This window comes from Monodon monoceros, unplaced genomic scaffold, assembly GCF_005190385.1.
Source record: "Monodon monoceros isolate NGI ecotype Baffin Bay Population unplaced genomic scaffold, NGI_Narwhal_1 Super_Scaffold_18, whole genome shotgun sequence".
In the NCBI taxonomy this organism is placed as follows: domain Eukaryota; kingdom Metazoa; phylum Chordata; class Mammalia; order Artiodactyla; family Monodontidae; genus Monodon; species Monodon monoceros.
Window position 1 is genome coordinate 171,024,967 of NW_021703774.1, and position 18,208 is coordinate 171,043,174.

The following is an 18,208-nucleotide window of genomic DNA, read 5'->3' on the forward strand; positions in this document are numbered from 1 at the left end:
ACATGGGGAGGTGGACATCAGGGTGGAGATGGCGGACATGGGGAGGTAGAGAAGGTGGACATGGGGAGGTGGTCCTCAGGGTGGAGGTGGAGGACATGGGGGAGTGGGCATCATTTTGGAAATGGTGGACTTGGCCAAGGTGGGCATCACGGCAGAGATGGTGGATATAGCAATGGTGGTGGTCAAGTTGATGGCAGTGGTGGTGATAGTGGAAATGCTTGCAAGCTTCCCAGAGAATAAAAGTGTAAGCTGTCAGGATCATCTCTGCTCATTTCTTACCGGGGGAGGACAGTCTGGGAAAACTGCATTGTGAGTCAGTCAGTTTTCCATGCTTGTGTGTGTGACTAATGTCAGTGTCCTGAGGTTCGGGGTGGGAGTCAGGCTGGAGTGGAGGACAGCAGACACAAGTCTCAACCCTGGTGCAGGATGCACTCTTCCGTGCTGCCCCTTCTACAGGACATGCTCTGCGGAGCCAGAACCAAGCAGGAGCCCTTGACCCCAAACTGCAGGTGCGTCTTCCTCTAGTAGAAATCAGCTGATTCCTTGATCAGATGAAGTGTCTGCCGGCTGATACAGTGAGAAGTGGGAATTTTCCCCTATGCAGTGATACTTAATGAAGGTGGTGGTAGGGAGCAAAGGTCAGCACTGTGAAACGTGAGAGCTGGTGTTCCCCGGCATCGTGCTCCCCAGAAGCATGAGCAAGCCCTGCCTGCCGTCTGTGATGCCCCCTCGTGCAGTCTTCCCGTGTAACACGCGGTGGCTGCAGCAGGGGCCACAGCACATGCAACTCCAGGTGCTTGTAGTGAGCTAAGAACCTGATGCCTCAAAAGAGTACTAAACGGGGAGTCAGGAGACCTGGGTTCTGTCCAGACCCCATGTGACCTTAGACAAGTTGCCTAACTTCTCTGGGCCTCTCATCTGTGAAGTAAAGGAGAGAGGTTGGGGAGGGGTGTTAGCTGTCCAAGGCACCTTCAAGTCTAACTTTGTATGATGCTGTGACGTCAGGAGGCTGAAAGTCTGGCTGTGCATATAAAAGAACCAAAGCCGCTGCTTTTTCCTGGTCCTTTGGGTTTGGGTTCTGGAAGGCTGGCAGGGAGGGCCTGGCTGGGTGTTTCACCAGCCCAGGCTGAGCCCTCTTACTCCAATGAGCAAAAGAGGAGAGTGGAAGAAGCAGCGGAAAACTCTGGCCAAGGCCAATGGGACCGACAGCTGTGGTCCTGGACAATGTCCTTCCTCCTGGGTGTGGGACAGGGAACCCCCTTCCCTGGGAGTTGTAGCTCCAGCAGTGAGCTGGGTGGAGGGGATCAGCCTGACTCTCTCCCCAGTGTTTCTTGTCACCAGGGCCTTCTCATACCTTGGTAAGCCTTGCGAAGCTCTTAGCACAGGTCTTAGGCAGACACTTTACAGAAAAACAACTCCAAGTGGGCGGTGAGCACACCATACAATGGTCAGCTCTCCTGGTAATCAGAGAAATGCAAATTCAATCACCAGTGTGCACTTTTATGGCTTATCAGGTTGGCAAAGATGAAAAAGTGACAAAATCCATCGTGGGCGTGAGTTCAGGGACTCTCACACAACCTCCAACTTGGCAGAATGTGTCCTGGGGAAATAATTTAAAATGTGTACGCGGTACTCATAGCAGCTTTGCTTCTAGTAAGAAAAAAACTGGAAACATTCAGTGATTGGGCAAGTAAATCATGGCTCATCTGCACAATAAAATACCCTGTAGCCATTACAGATGATGTTTGATAATTATATTGGTGGAATGAAAGATGTTCCCAGAACGGTGATCCACCGGAGTGACGGACTGTATCTCTACTCTGGGGATTTATGTACGTGCACACACAGAAGAAAAAAATCTAGCAAGGTGTAAGCCAGTGTGTTAAACATGTATTTGTGAGTTCTTTTATCCCGCTTCTTTTTGTTTACTTCTATTGTTTCAGTGTATACAGAGGCTTTGCATAGTAAGTGGAATTAGGAAAGCAAAAATATATTTTTAATGACAAAAAGCGCTTAGGAGAGCCTGTCATTAGGCAGTTCCCGAGAGGCCAGATCAGGGGAAAGGCCTGGATGCAGGCCTGTTTGTTGGCATGAGCGACAGATAAATCTTACTCTGCTTTCTGCTGTGTCACCATCTATTTCGGGAGAGTGGCAGCAATTCACGCTCTCTGGCTCAGGTGTCAGCTGCTGGGGAGAAGTCATCAGTCAAGGGCAGAGGACCAGGAAGGGCGGCAGCAGGCAGGGAGCCAAGCCACCCTGCACGAGGAATGGCCCATCTCTTCGGAGTGTGCCTGGTGGAAAAGAAGGAGGTGCTTCTGAAGCAAAGGAGCAGTGAACCACATTCCGCCTGGACCCAAACGAGCCAGAGCGCACTTTGTTTAAGTGGAAGGTCAATCTGTGTTGGAGGAAGACCCCTAACAAGACAGAAGTTAGGAACTCAGCTTCCCATCAGTCATGCCTGTTCCCTGAGTTGTCTCCCTAGGAGGGGAGATGGGTTGCACAGAATCAATTGCACTTCCTCGAGAGCCTGGAACCGCCAAACACGTGGTTTTGTGGGACAGCAGGGCAGAGTGAGATGATTTGTGACTGTGGAGCAGGGGCTGACCTGACTCTGTTTTCATATAGTCCATTGGTTAATTGGGCCTCTTGACTGTAAACAACAGAAGCCAACTCTGGTTAATGTACGCAAGAAAAGGACTCATTGCAGGTATGTCAGGTAATTCACAGAACTGAAGAGAAAGCTGGGGAAGCAGGCTCAGAAAAGAATGAGGCAGCCCTGGGAGTCTGGAAAGCAAAAACCAGTTGAGGAGTTCTCCAGGGTGGGGCTGCTGGATTGAATGGGCTCTGGCCATACTTTTCGGTCAGTCCACTCAAGTTTCAGTGTATTGGGACAGAGAGACTCCGGTGAGGGGCCGTGCATTTGAAGAAAGTCGCACTAAGACGTGCCCACGGGGTGAGAGGTGATTGCCCAAAATGAAATCTGGGAGCAGACCCCAAATGAGGAGAGATGGAGGTGAGAAGCTGAAGGATGACAAATGACTGTTACACGTAAGACACCTGGACTGGGTTGAATTGCATCCTTCAAAGGGATATGTCCAAGCCCTGATGCCTGGAACCTATGAAGGTGACCTTATTTGGAAAAAGAGTCTGTCCATATAACTGAGTTAAGGATCTCGAGGTGAGATCATCCTGGATTTAGGATGGGCCCTAAATCCAATGACAGGTGTCCTTGTAAGAGAAAGAGAGAGATATGAAAGAGATACAGAGCAGAAAGCCACATGACGACAGAGGCAGAGATCGGAGTGATGCTGCCACAAGCCAAGGAATGCCACGAGCCACCAGGAGCTGGAAGAGGCCAGGAAGGATTCTCCCCTCAAGCCCTCACAGGGAGCCTGGCCCTCGGGCACTTTAATTTTGGACTTCCGGCCTCAGCAACTACGAGAGAACAAATTTGTCTCAAGCCACCTGGTTTGTGATAATTTGTTACCGCAGTCCTAGGAAATACGACAACACCCAGACCCTTTAGAATGACCTCTCCCCGTGGAGTACTCTGGGCTTGGGCCACCACTGGAGGTGACGTGGGTTCCAAACTGGATTTACAAGTTTCCTGTGCAGCTTTGGCTTACGTCTGTGACTCACTGGGTCTCAGTATCCCCACAATAACTTGTGCAAGCATTTTTAAGACAATAGGGGAGGGTAATGGCTAACAGCATAGGCTCTGGAGTCAGACCGCCTGACTCCAAATCCTGGCTCCATCATTTCTCAGCTGGAGAACTGGAAGCAGGTAACAGAAGTAGCATTCAGTTTCTTTGTCTGCTGACCGGGGTCACTATAGTACTAGCCACAGAGCTTGTTTTATGGATTAGAGGAGTGTAGACAGTGCAATGCTTAGAAGACTACCCAGCATGTGGTAAGGCTGCAGGGGGTTATAGCTGATTTGCTCTCACTGTTTGCAGAGCTACTTTGTTCTGCTCCACCTGTGTCCAAAGAGCAGTGAATGTTTCCACCTCCCAAGAGGGAAAAGCATGGGAGAAATACATACAGCTTCTTCTTCGTCCTAGTGAGCTGCAAGGTGTATGGCGATGAATTTAGGGTAAAGGACTTCTGTCCTGCAAGGGAGGGACCTGTGCTTGTCCAGCACCATCAGCCGTTAGGTGGGATGGACTGTCTGTTTGGGGAGGTGGTCTAGGAACCCCTCTGTGGCCATGCAACTAAGCCACACTCTCCAATCCTGTCTTTATTCATACATCATTCAAAAATACTTTTGAAAGTTCTAGGTACTGGGAATACAGCAGGGAACAAAACCAAAAGCCCGACCTCCCAGAGCTGACAATTGAGTGGAGAGGGGCAGGGAAGCAGGAAATAAACAGATAGATACACATATACCATGTCACGTGGTCCCATAGAGAAAAATAAAGCCAGGTACAGGGGATGGGGAGTGATCGCGGGGCTGGGGAGAGCATCTCTGATAAAGTGACATCATCTCTGATAAAGTGACATCTGAACAGAGACCTTAAGGAAGTGGAGTGGGCCAGGCAGAGGGAACAGGTGCAAAGGCCCTGAGGTAGGCCTGTGCATGGGGTGTCTGAGGAATGGCAAGCAAGGTGGAGTGAGGGGTTTGCGGGAACAGTGGTAGGGATCGTGGATTTCACTTTGGGAAATATGAGGAGCCTTAGTGGCGGTGGTGGTGGGAGGCGTTGAGCAGGAGAATGATGGGATATAAGTTTTTCTGTAAAAGTCTCATCCTGGCTGCTGACGGGAGAATTGGGGCAGCCAGTAGGGTAGACACAGGAAGACAGCATAGGCTCCTGCAGTTTTATCAGTAACAAAACTGATGTTCTCACCTATTTCCTCTGAGTCCTGTGTCTCTCAATCATTCAGTTCTAAACTCAGGGCGGGAACTGAGTTATCTACTGAACCCACTAGCTATTACTAGTATTATTTCAGAAATCACGTGTAATAAATAGGAAGAGGTCTCCGCATCTCGGATGCACTTCACTGAAGAAGACAGAGAAATCACAAAAGTTGATAGCTCCCAGCATTTTTGCCACTAAAGAACCTATTGTATTAATGTTTCCAGACCCTGAGTTTGAAAGATTTTGTCTACCAAATTGCATGTTCGAGTAAATAGCCCCTGAGGCCTTCTCACAAACAAGTGACTGATTGGCCTTTTGACAACTAGTCCTTGCTTACAGAACCCCAGCCCACCTGCAGGACCCCGGCTGGGAACCATGCACGAGGATCCTTCTTACCCAGATATTTCTGAGTTGTTTTAGATTTTCCCAGTTTTCCTGATGGTCGTGTGCTGTGTGCCAGGCCCTGAGCTGGGTCTGCAGACGTGAGGGACACAGGCCTCCCCGTGGAAGAGTTGACTTTTGTGGAGGAGGTGTGGGGGGCCAGGAAGGGAGGGGTCTGATTCAGGGGAAGGGGGAACACAGGAAGCATTCAGGGCAGGCTTCCCAGAGGAGGTGTTTACTGAGTTGAGTTTTGAACAGGAGTTGGCAAACTTTCTATTAAGGGCTGGATAGTAAATATTTTAGGCCTCGTGAGCCATAGAATCTCTTGCAACTACTCAAACTTGCCATTGTAGCTCGAAAGCAGCCTTAGCTAATGTGTAAACCAGGGGGTCTGGCTGTGTTCCTGTAAGACTTTATTTACAAATACATGTGGGAGAGGGAAGGAAGGGCGATTTGGGCCTGGAGCTGTAGTTTGCAGGTGTACCTCTGGTCTTGAAGAATAAGGAAGTGGTCCCCGGGCTTTTGTTCCAGGTGGGGTAGAGAGTACGGAATATGACGATGCTTCCCAGATGTGGCCTTTTATCAGTGGTCATTTTTTTCCAGGCAAAATGAGAGCAATGAGGGCACTGTGGTGAGTGTTTTTTAAGGCCAGTGTATTAACTGATTTGCTGTTATCCTGCCTTTCTTAACTTTAATGGTGTACCAATGTTCTCTCTTTTATAAAATGATGATGGTGTGTATGTGTTTAATGTCCTGAGAAGAATTGTCAGCTGCAGCCCTGTGTCAGTCTCCTCTATTTCTTATTTTAATTAATTAATTTATTTATTTATTATTTTTTGCGGTACGCGGGCCTCTCACTGTTGTGGCCTCTCCTGCTGCGGAGCACAGGCTCCGGACGCGCAGGCTCAGCGGTCATGGCTCACGGGCCCAGCCGCTCTGTGGCATGTGGGATCTTCCCGGACCCAGGCATGAACCTGTGTCTCCTGCATCGGCAGGTGGACTCTTAACCACTGTGCCACCAGGGAAGCCCTATTTCTTATTTTAAAAAATTTTTGTACCATTATGTAAAAGTCAAAAGCCGGAGGATCATAGCTGTAGACTCTAGGCTTCCGAGAGATCTTAGTCACAGGTGGGTGGTCTTACCCTAAACTTATGCCCATGCCTTGCAGCCCCTGGCTGCCTCTGGGATGCAGGACAGGCAGAAACCCACTGCCCCAGGGGGTTACAAACTCACATGCCTGCACAGGGGCCAGCAGGTGACATGAATGAGTGAGCAGGCTCACAGCATGTGTCCTGTCTCATTCAGGCAGCCTGACAGTTGTCTCCATGTGACATTGCCTTATCTGCTGATTTGAATGTTTTTTTAGATTCTTAAGATAAAAGACCACTATTGTTGCTTTGACAAAAAAAAAAAAAAAATCTTTTACAATCTGAGCCTGGCTCAGCGTTGCCATCCTTTAATCTCTTAATCCAGATTCTCAGATCCTGGCCATGATGCTCCATCGACTCCACACGCAGCCACTGGACATCAGCCAGTGGCAGCCATTTGGGAAGATACTGTATTTGGGGGTCGCTATTCTAGCCCAGGAGGGCGCCTCTAATGTCATTCTCACCCACACTTCCAGATTCCATCCGGGCCTCTTGGCTGCAATGCCTTTCTCATTCCTCCCCAGTAATCCCCTGAACTCAAAGGTATGTGTTCATTCCATAAATATGGATGAGTATTACCAGACCTTCCCCACACCCTGGCTCTTCATTCTCTGAATTTGTAAAGCCCAAAGTCGATTCTCAATCATATATTGTCTTCCTTCCCCATTGCTTGATGTATTTTAGTTTGGGCTCCTCTGTCGGATTATAAACTTCCTGAGGCTGAGGATGTCACTTTCTTCAGCGTTACAGACAACATAGAGTGACGGGAAAAACACAGGCTTTGGAGTAAAACAAAGTGAGAGGATAGTTTGAATTTGGGCTTCCCTATTTAACAGTACGTGAATTGCCAAAGGTTTCTGAGACCCGCTTCCTCAGCTATGAATTGAGGATAATGCCGCTCACCTCCCAGTTGGAGGTCAACTATAAATGACGTGTGTTAAGGGGTGTGCACTGCATCAGAACATAACAGGTGCTCAATAAATGCTACCCACCCCCTGCACACACATTCTTCCCAGTTTAGGGCGTGGATGAAGGCGCAGGAAGTAGTAGGTGAATGATACTGGATTGGGAGATATGCCTAGTCTTCCTTTTCAGAAATCTGCCCAGTGTGCCTCTGGGTCCCCCCCGGGTTTCTCAGCCCTGTTTTCTACCCAGGTTTGACTTACCTGGGACCAACCTTTTGCAACATGGCTGCTAATCCTTGATGAAATGCCCCATGCAGGCTGTTTAGGAGACTATGGCCTTCATTTAAAAAGAAGGAGCAGGCCAATAAACACATGAAAGGATGCTGGATATCACTAGTCAGTAGAGAAATGCAAATCAAAACCACCAAGAAAATGAATACTACTTCACTTCCATTAGGATGGCCATTTTTTTAAGTGTAAACTGACACGTGTGGGCAAGGATATAGAGAAATTGGAACCCTTGTGCACTGTTTTTGTTTTTTTTAAATATTTATTTATTTATTTTTATTTATTTGGTTGTGCTGGGTCTTAGTTGTGGCAGGCGGGCTCCCTAGTTGCAGCTCCAGGGCTCCTTAGTTGCGGCTCACCAGCTCCTTAGTTGCAGCACGTGGGCTCCTTGGTTGCAGCAGGCGGGCTCCTTAGTTGTGGCTCCAGGGCTCCTTAGTTGATGCTCATCAGCTCCTTAGTTGCAGCACATGGGCTCCTTAGTTGTGGCAGGTGGGCTCCTTAACTGCAGCTCATGGGCTCCTTAGATGCAGCTCACCAGCTCCTTAGTTGTGACATGCAAACTCTTCGTTGCGGCATGCATATGGGATCTAGTTCCCTGACCAGGGATCAAACCCGGGCCCCCTGCATTGGGAGTGCAGAGTCTCATCCACTGCGCCACCACGGAAGGCCCCCCCTTGTGCACTGTTTATGGGAGTATAAACTGTGTAGCCATAGCGGAAATCACCATGGTGGTTCATCAAAAAATTAAATGTAGAATTACAATCTGATCTCTCAATTCCACTTCTCAGTTATATACCTAAAAGAATTGAAAGCAGAGACTTCAACAAGTCTATTGTATGCCAAGGTTTATAGCAACATTATTTACAATAGCCAAAAGGTGGATACAACCTAAGTGCCCATCAGTAATGAATGGATAAACAAAATGTGGTGTCACCATACAATGGAATATCATTCAGCCTTATAAAAGAAGGAACTTCTGGGACTTCCCTGGTGGCGCAGTGGTTGAGAGTCCACCTGCCGATGCAGGGGACATGGGTTCTTGCCCCGGTCCGGGAAGATCCCACATGCCGCGGAGCGGCTGGGCCCGTGAGCCATGGCCACTGAGCCTGCGCGTCTGGAGCCTGTGCTCCACAACGGGAGAGGCCGCAACAGTGAGAGGCCTGCCTACCGCAAAAAAAAAAAAAAAAAGAAGGAACTTCTGATACATGCTATAACATGGCTGGACCTCGCAGACATTATGCTAGGTGAAATAAGCCAGTCACAAAATGACAAATATTGTATGATTCCACTTATATGAGCCAGCAATTCATGGAGACAGAAAGTAGGGAGTGGTCGCCAGGGGCTGGGAATGAGGCAAGGGGAGTTATGGTTTAATGGGTACAGAGTTTGGGGGATGACAAAGTTTTGGAAATAAATGGTGGTGATGGTCGTACATCATGGTATATGTACTTAATGCCAATGAATTTATACACTTAAAAATAGTTAAAATGAGAACCACTATGTTATGCATATTTTACCAAAATTTTAAAAATACAAAGAATAAGACAGAGAAGGAAAGGAAAGGGAGGAGGAGGAGGGAGGAGACGGAGGAAGAGCAGAGAAGGAGGCTCCACCGGCTCTGTAGTCAGGATGACTCTGGACATGCAGATCTTTCTGGCATTAAGGATCCTTAACGAGTTCCACCTCCCTATCTCAGATGTCTTGAGCAAGTAGAGGAAAGGAGAGTTTCATTTAACTTTCTGCCTCGTCCTAATGTAATTAGAGAAGCATCTCTCCTGCTGCAGAAAGTGTAGAGAGCACTGTGATGGCTGATTTTATGTGTCAACTTGACTGGGTCGTGGGTGCCCTGATATTTGGTCAGACATTATTCTGGGTGTGTCTGTGAGGGTGTTTTGGGATGAAATTAACACTTGAATCAGTAGACTGAGTAAAGCAGGTGACCCTTCCTAATGTGGGTGGACCTCATCCCATCAGTTAAAGGCCTGATTACAGCAAAAAGGCTGACCCTCCTTCGAGTAGGGGGGAACCCCTCCTGCATGACTGCCTAGGGCTGGGACATCAGTTCCTTCTTGCCTTCGGATAGAACGGTAACACCGGCCCTCCCTGGGTCCTGAGCCAGTGGGCATTCGTACTGTAACTATACCACCAGCTTTCCTGGGTCTCCAGCTTCCCGACTGCAGATCTTGGGACTTGTCAGCTCCATAGTTCCATGAGCCAATTCCTTATAATAAGTATCTCCATGTATACTCATCCTATTGGTTCTGTTTCTTTGGAGAACCCTGACTAACAAAGCCACCCTCATCAGATACCTGGAGTCAGGCCTGCTCACAATTTGAAACCTTGAAAATCTGAATGATACTAACAGTGGCTTTTTCAAGCTTCAATGGTGGCCAGGCACCCTGGTAAGAGCTTTTCAGATATCCCCTCATTACATGCTCGGAGCATCATCACAAGGCAGTGCCTGGGGAGACAGGGCCTGGGCCAGGATCATAGGATATCAGGAGGTAGAGCCAGGGCCCCCCTGGGGGTCTGTTCGAACACTCACAGGATGGTTTCCCTCCACATCTGCACTTCACAGTACCCACGGAGCGCTTCTCCTGACCAGGGAGAGGCTATGCCAGCACCTTGACATTTCCAGGTCAGGGCCTGGGGACCAGGAGGGTTGCTGGAGAGTTCCAGAACATCTCTTTAAAAGACGATTGCAACAAAAAGAATAGAATACCTAGGAATAAACCTATCTAAGGAGACAAAAACCTGTATGCAGAAAATTATAAGACACTGATGAAAGAAATTAAAGATGATGCAAACAGATGGAGAGATATACCATGTTCTTGGTTTGGAAGAATCAACATTGTGAAAATGACTATACTACCCAAAGCAATCTACAGATTCAATGCAATCCCTATCAAACTACCACTGGCATTTTTCACAGAACTAGAACAAAAAATTGCACAATTTGTATGGAAACACAAAAGATCGCAAATAGCCAAAGAAATCTTGAGAAAGAAAAACGGAGCTGGAGGAATCAGGCTCCTGGACTTCAGAATATGCTACAAAGCTACAGTAATCCATACAGTATGGTACTGGCACAAAAACAGAAAGATAGATCAATGGAACAGGATAGAAAGCCCAGAGATAAACCCACACACATACGGTCACCTTATTTTGATAAAGGAGGCAAGAATATACAATGCATAAAAGACAGCCTCTTCAATACGTGGTGCTGGGAAAACTGGACAGCTATATGTAAAAGAATGAAATTAGAACGCTCCCTAACACCATACACAAAAATAAACTCAAAATGGATTAAAGCCTAAATGCAGGCCAGACACTATAAAATTCTTAGAGGAAAACATAGGCAGAACACTCTATGACATAAATCACACCAAGATCCTTTTTGACCCACCTCCTAGAGAAATGGAAATAAAAACAAAAATAAACAAAAGGGACCTAATGAAACTTAAAAGCTTTTGCACAGCAAAGGAAACCATAAACAAGACGAAAAGACAACCCTCAGAATGGGAGAAAATATTTGCAAATGAAGCAACTGACAAACGATTAATCTCCAAAACTTATAAGCAGCTCATGCAGCTCAATATCAAAAAAACAAACAACCCAATCCAAAAATGGGCAGAAGACCTAAATAGGCATTTCTCCAAAGAAGATATACAGATTGCCTACAAACACATGAAAGGTTGCTCAACATCCCTAATAATTAGAGAAGTGCAAGTCAAAACTACAGTGAGGTATCACCTCACACCTGTCAGAGTGGCCATCATGAAAAAATCTACAAACAATAAATGCTGGAGAGGGTGTGGAGAAAAGGGAACCCCTTGCACTGTTGGTGGGAATGTAAACTGATACAGCCACCATGGAGAACAGTATGGAGGTTCCTTAAAACACTTAAAATAGAACTACCATACGACCCAGCAATCCCACTACTGGGCATATACCCTGAGAAAACCATAATTCAAGAAGAGTCATGCACGATGTTCATTGCAGTTCTATTTACAATAGCCTGGACATGGAAGCAACCTAAGTGTCCATCGAGAGATGAATGGATAAAGAAGATGTGGCACATATATACAGTGGAATATTACTCAGCCATAAAAAGAAACGAAATTGAGTTATTTGTAGTGAGGTGGATGGACCTAGAGTCTGTCATACAGAGTGAAGTAAGTCAGAAAGAGAAAAACAAATACCATATGCTCATGAAGAACCTAGGGACAGGACAGGAATAAAGACGTAGACCTACTAGAGAATGGACTTGAGGGCACGCGAGAGGGAAGGGTAAGCTCGGACAAAGTGAGAGAGTGGCATGGACATACATACACTACCAAATGTAAAATAGCTAGCTATTGGGAAGTGGCCACATAGCACAGGGCAATCAGCTCAGAGCTTTGTGACCACCTAGAGGGGTGGGATAGGGAGGGTGTGAGGGAGACGCAAGGGGGAGGAGATATGGGAATATATGTATATGTATAGCTGATTCACTTTGTTATAAAGCAGAAACTAACACACCATTGTAAAGCAATTATACTCCAATAAAGATGTTAAAAAAAAAAAAAGAAAGGAATGCTCTACACCATAAAAAAAAAAAAAAAAAAAGACGCTGCCTGGAGGAGGGAAATTGTTCTGAGGCCCTGGGTGGGGCTGGTTCAGCCTTAGGTCTCCCTGGCGGGGAAAGTGGGTGGGACCGCATAGTGGCTGGTGTCAGTCTAGGCTGTGTTTCCTGGCGGTGTGGCCTTGGGCAAGTCACTTGACTTCCCTGTGTCTCAGTTTGAACATCTGTAAAGTGGGGATGACTAGAGGCTCCTCTTTGGGTTGGCCTGAGGATTCAGTGAGCTAATGTGTATAAAGCCCTAAGAGCAGGGCCTGGCACACATGAAGTGCCCCATAAATACTGGTTCTTGTTTACTATTCTTAACTCAGACAGCTGAGGAGGTGGGCTCAGAAAAGGAGGGAGGGGCTTCCCTGGTGGCGCAGTGGTTGAGAGTCCGCCTGCCGATGCAGGGGACGCGGGTTCGTGCCCCGGTCTGGGAAGATCCCACATGCCGCGGAGCGGCTGGGCCCGTGAGCCATGGCCGCTGAGCCTGCGCGTCCGGAGCCTGTGCTCCTCAACGGGAGAGGCCACAACAGTGAGAGGCCCGCGTACCTCAAAAAAAAAAAAAAGAAAAGGAGGGAGAACATTCCAAATCAAGTAGGGACATCACATGGACTCCCCTCCTCCCCTCCACAGCTCATGACCAGCCATCCTCCCTCTGTCCCTCCGGGCCTCCCCAAAGAGACCCCTACCCCGCACTCTCCTCGCAACTTCTCTCCGGCTTTCACTGGACCTCTTGTGCGACTTCTCACTCTCTCTCCTAAAATATCACTATTTATGCTTGTGTCCTGCTGCCCCTATTAGACCTAAGTTCCTTGAGGCCAGGACTGCGTCTTCCTCTTTTTTTCTCCTCCCTCTTTCCCTCCCTCCCCCCCCTTCCTGCCTTCTTTCTTTTGTCCTTTCTTTCTCTCTCTCCTTTCTTTTCTTTTCTTTTTTTGGTATCTAACATTAAGTTTACCCATTTTGTTTAATGCATAAATTAAAAAGCCATTTAACAACTAAATGTCTGCCTAGTAGCCAAGTGCAGCCCTGCCTTAGAAGCTTACCTACTTAGCTGAGCATTTCAGTCTAAAGCAGCGGTTCTCAACCAGCGAATTCTGTCTCCTTCCCCGACCTCCTCCTGGGGACATGTGGCACTGTCTAGAGACATTACTGATTGTCACACTGGATGGGGATGCTACTGGCATCTCGTGGGTAGAGGACAGGGATAATGATAAACATCCTGCAGTATATAGGACACCCTCCTACCTCAAAGAATTATCCAGGCCCGAATGTTGGTAGTGCTGAGGTGAGAAACCCTGGTCTAGAGTAGCTCCGGCAGGAGAGAAGAGGGGACCCCAAAGTCAGATTACTCCAACTCCTGAGTTCTGCAGCCTGCCTTGACTGTGTCCTTACAGCAGCCGGCAGTGGTGCCCTGCCCCCCTCTGCTGGGTCCTGCTGACTCTCTTTTCTCTGCCCTTTGTGAGCTCCGAAAACCCATTAAGTCAGTGTATCCTGTGATGGCTCCATTGAGCGTGGGTCCAGAGCCTCCCACTCCTGGTGGGCTTGTGTGTGGGGTTTTTCAAGCAAGCCTGCTTCCTCTAGCCACAGAGAAATGTGATATGACAGTTTGTAAAAGTGTCGCTTTGTAAAAATGCCAGGCGTAATCTCAAGGCACAAAGAACACCGTAGAAATCAGAATCGACTTGAGGAGTCGTGGCCAGCAAAGGTTGGATTCAAATGGCAGGCTCTGTGGGCTTGTGTTGTTTTGTTGGGGTGGTGTTTGCCAGTTAATACAGCTCATTGAAAAAATGACTTCTAGACCTTTTCTCTCTTTAATAATGACCTGTTACGGGTTTGAAAGTGGCAAATATTATCTTCATTTTAGAAACTGCCTGAGCTTCACGTAGTCCAATGGTGTCCATCGGTGTCCATCTTTTTTATTTTTGTAACATCTTTGGCTGGCGGGGAGGGGTGGGGTGGATGTTAAGAAGAGGCAGGTCAATTGATTTTCCTGCTTTTCCATTGAAAAAAATAATGTCTGCAAGGGAACCCCACAATAACTCTTCATAAAGCTCTCCTGTTCAAATGCATTTAAAATGCTCAGAAGTAAACAAAAGCTTGGCTTAAGAAAAGAAATAGTCAAAAACATAGTCAAGTGTAAACTGGAGAAACCTGCAGAGCTTTGGTCCAGCTAATTCCTTGGATATCTAAGGTAGGCATCCATTCAGGGAGAGGAGGGAACATGAGTATGGTTGCTGAGCAACAGTTCCCATGGGGAGAAGAGCATCAGTGGGTTGGCTATAGACTGCATAAAAGATGGGTCAGGACAGAAGGAAGGAGGAAGCTCAGTCATTCTTCCTCCACCTTCTGTTTCTGAGCTAGAAGGAAAGATACACAATAAAGACCCAAAGGGTGGTGGCAGGATTGCTGTGCAATTAGCAGGGCTGCTCTTTGCAGAACAGAAACCAGCTAATTAGTGAGGTGTGAGGAATCATTCTGACTTTCATATTATGCTAGATATGGGTGGAAGGCAGCTTTCTGAAACCAGGAAGCACTGAAAAAGAGAATAATTGAAGGTTTCCTGAGGACTGAAAGGATGCCAAAGATAAACACAAATTGCAGGCAGGTGAGCTTAATGGCAAAACGGTGTCTTCACATCCCTGTGAAGCTGTGTTGCTGAAGGCAAGGTGTGTAAATTCTCTGTGCTTCAGTTTTCTCATTCAAAAATGGGTGTAATAATAGTTGTTGTGAGAATTAAGAGTTAATATGCATATAGAACTTAGAACAGTGTTTGCATGTAGTAAGTGCAATATGAATATTAGGTACTATTACTTTATTTTTCTCTCCTCTTCCAGATCAAAGACAGGTCTGACCTTTTTATGCATTTTAATATCATGCATTTTCTTATATTCGAAGTTTGTGGAATTATGACAGTAACTTGACTTTGTATGTAGTTCATATTGTATATCCATCAGGATGCGCAGATTATGCTTGATAACGAACAGTCTTTAGAGCTTAATACTAACACAAGTCTGTATCTTTTGTTCTTGTCCAGTGAGGATTGTTTTTAGTCTACTAGGGTTGCCATAACAAAATACCACAGATTGGGTAGCTTAAACAACAGAAATTTATTTTATCACAGTTCCAGAGGCTAGAAGTCCAAGATCAAGGTGTGTGCAGGCTTGGTTTCTGCTGAGGCCTGTTTTCCTGGCTTGCAGATGGCCACCTTCTCGCTCTTTCTTCACATGGCCTTTCCTCTGTGCACACACAGAGAGAAAGAGAGAGCTCTCTGTTATCTCTTCCTCTTCTTATAAAGACACCAATCCTATTGATCAGGGCCCCACCCTTATGACCCCATTTAACCTTAATTACCTCCCTAGAGACCCTATGTCCAAATATAGTCACATTGGAGGTTAGGGCTTCAACATATGAATTTGGGGTGGGGGGAGATACAATCCAGTCCATAACAGGATTGGGGGTGGAGGTGGGCCTTTCTTCATAGTATTTATTTGAAGACCCTGGTTCTCAGGGGCTTCATCTCAGCACATGCCCATCTCTCCCGCCCCAGCTCATGCTGAATGAACTCACTGTGATGCCCCAGCTGCACGGTTCCCCGAACTCCAAGTTCTTTGCCAGCTTCCTTCTTCTCTACCCGGACTGTTCTTCCATAACTGCTTCCACCTCATCCTTTAGACCTTAGTTGACACCCTATCTACAGATGGTCCTTTGTCCCAGGCAAGCCTCAGCTTTAGGCTCCTACGAGTAAGTAGAAGGGGTAAAATTCACCGGCCTGCAATTCTCGTAGCTGCCCTCCCATTTCACTTGATGGCAGATGGGGTACCCCGAGAGGAACCGCTAACTGATAGAGGAGCAGTCATACAGCGGTATCTCTAAAATGCCATAAATCCATTACACTAGGAACATGTCCCTCACCCCCAGGTGACCGACAACTGCTGTCACCACCACTCCTCTTGGTGGCAGCCATGAGAAGACAGTGTTGGCTTCCTGTGCCCCTGGTCCCTCTCTTCCTGGCTTTCCTCTCCAGCCCCACACCTGCTTTCTGTTCCTTTTGGAGGCACAGTGGCTGCAGGCCAGGCCTCTGGAGGCAATGGTTTGAGTTAGAGTCCAAGCTAGGCCACTTACTAGCTGTGCCACTTTGGACAAGTTACTTTACCTCTCTGAGCCTGTTTCCTCATCTGTAAAATGGGGATGATGGCAGGACCTATCTCACAGAGTTGTGAGGATTAAACTATTTATTATGTGTGAAGTGCTTAGAACAATGCCTGGCCCATGGTAAGCTCTAATTGCATTTATTGCTGTTGCTATGAAGCCCTGTCTCAGCACATACCCAGGTGTAACATTTTTTTTGACCTGTGGATTTGAAACTTCTTTTTAAATTAGCCAGACACTTTTCACGTGAGATCTTAAAGGGAACCCCAATATATAAAGCAGAGTTTACAAGGGCTCTTCTGGTTGTAGCGGGGTGGGTGTCCCAGGAACTCTCTCTCAAACCCCTCAGTCTCTCTCACCAACTAGATGATAATGTTTCTCACGTGTGCTTCGTGGTCCAGCGGCATCAGAATCACCTGGATTTTAAAAATGCAGAGGCTGGGGTCCCAGTGCAGCCTGCTGAATTGGATTCTCCAGGGGGCGGAGCCTGGGAATCTGGATTTCGGTATAGTCTTCAGGTGATTCTGAAGCACAGAGGAGCTCATGCAAGCATCATAACTACATATTTATTTTTCCCACTCCTGCCGAGGAGAAACCCTTCTAGGGTAGTGAGTGGAGTTTCTACAGCACTACACTGATCCTCTGTTCAGTTTCTCCTGGGTGGCAGTGGAAAGGAGGCTGGCATTCTTCTTGGGAAGCTGCCTTACAAACTGGAGGGTACTGCCATTGGTTGGCACCGCCCCTCCGCATCCCACAGCCTTGCCCTGCCCTCTGCCCCGAGGGCGCTGGGTATTACCAGATCTGGATTACGGTCTACAGAGCTTCTAAACCCTAAAAAGATTATGCTCCCTTCCATCACCACCTTGAGTGATTCAAAATCAAGAGTGCCACACCTTAAAGTAAGGGAGACCAGCACATTCTGGTTTCTTCCATGTGATTCCCCTGAGGCTTTTTGAAAACGTTTAAATTGCATTCAAGTCAACTTTTTCCCCCTTTTGTGTTTGGGGTCACGTGCCTGCTTTGCACCTGGTAAGCACTCACCTTGCTAACTTGTAGGCAATCCTGGGCTGCAGCCTAAACCTCTCTCTCGTTCTGCCTGCCTTTCTCACAGGCCTTGACGCAATCCAATGCTCCCTGCCCATGGAGAACAGGAGGATATTCCTGCAAGAGCTGTCGGAGGCCAGCTTCAGCGAGTGCAAGTTCAGCCTCTCGCTCACAGACCTGTTCATCATCACCTTCTCTGGCGTGGCTGTGTCCATCGCCGCCATCATCTCCAGCTTTTTTCTGGCCACCGTGGTGCAGTGCTTCCAGAGGTGCGCCCCCAACAAAGACACTGAGGACGAAGATGAGGATGAGGACGACTGAACCGTCTGCACCCCCTCCTCGCTCTCCAGACCCCCAGCAGGTGGCTCTCCTCCGAGGGAAATGCTGAAAACGGAGAAGAATTGACCATCAGTGACCAGAGCAGCGCCTGCTCTGAGCCTTGCCCCCTGGGCGCACCCGCTGAGACCTCTGATCTCAGAGTTTAGAATCCACAGAGCGAAGGAGCCCAGGAAGGATTCCCCGAGGAGAGCCTGCCTCTCGGCTTGAGGTGCGTGTGGGGAGAAGATGACCGAGTCAGGTTTCAGAGGTGACAGCTGAAAACAGCACAGGGGATGTGAAGACTGGCAGCTCTCACCTGCAAAGATGACTTTGTGCCGTCCATTTCTCTGACCTGGACCGCAGAACCAGGCAGCTTCTCCTTCCTCCTGAGAGGCGGCAGCCTAGACAGTGGGGATTGGAGTTCAGGTCCGTCTCCATGGGAGTGGGACTTCTGCCCCTTCTGGAATAGGCTTCAGCCACCTTAGGGTGTTACGCAGAGGACAGCCCCACAT

The 18,208-nt window shown here is 47.7% G+C and overlaps 1 protein-coding gene across 1 annotated transcript in view; it reads left to right on the forward strand.

Annotated features, from left to right (window-relative positions):
• The window catches only part of LRRC38 (leucine rich repeat containing 38), a 45,090-nt gene extending 27,391 nt beyond the window's left edge, over window positions 1–17,699 (forward strand). The window contains exon 5 of the mRNA XM_029227047.1: window positions 17,446–17,699. Within this exon, the coding sequence (XP_029082880.1) occupies window positions 17,446–17,699 (254 nt within the window). The remainder of the gene's footprint in view (window positions 1–17,445) is intronic.
• The last annotated feature ends 509 nt before the right edge of the window (window positions 17,700–18,208 follow it).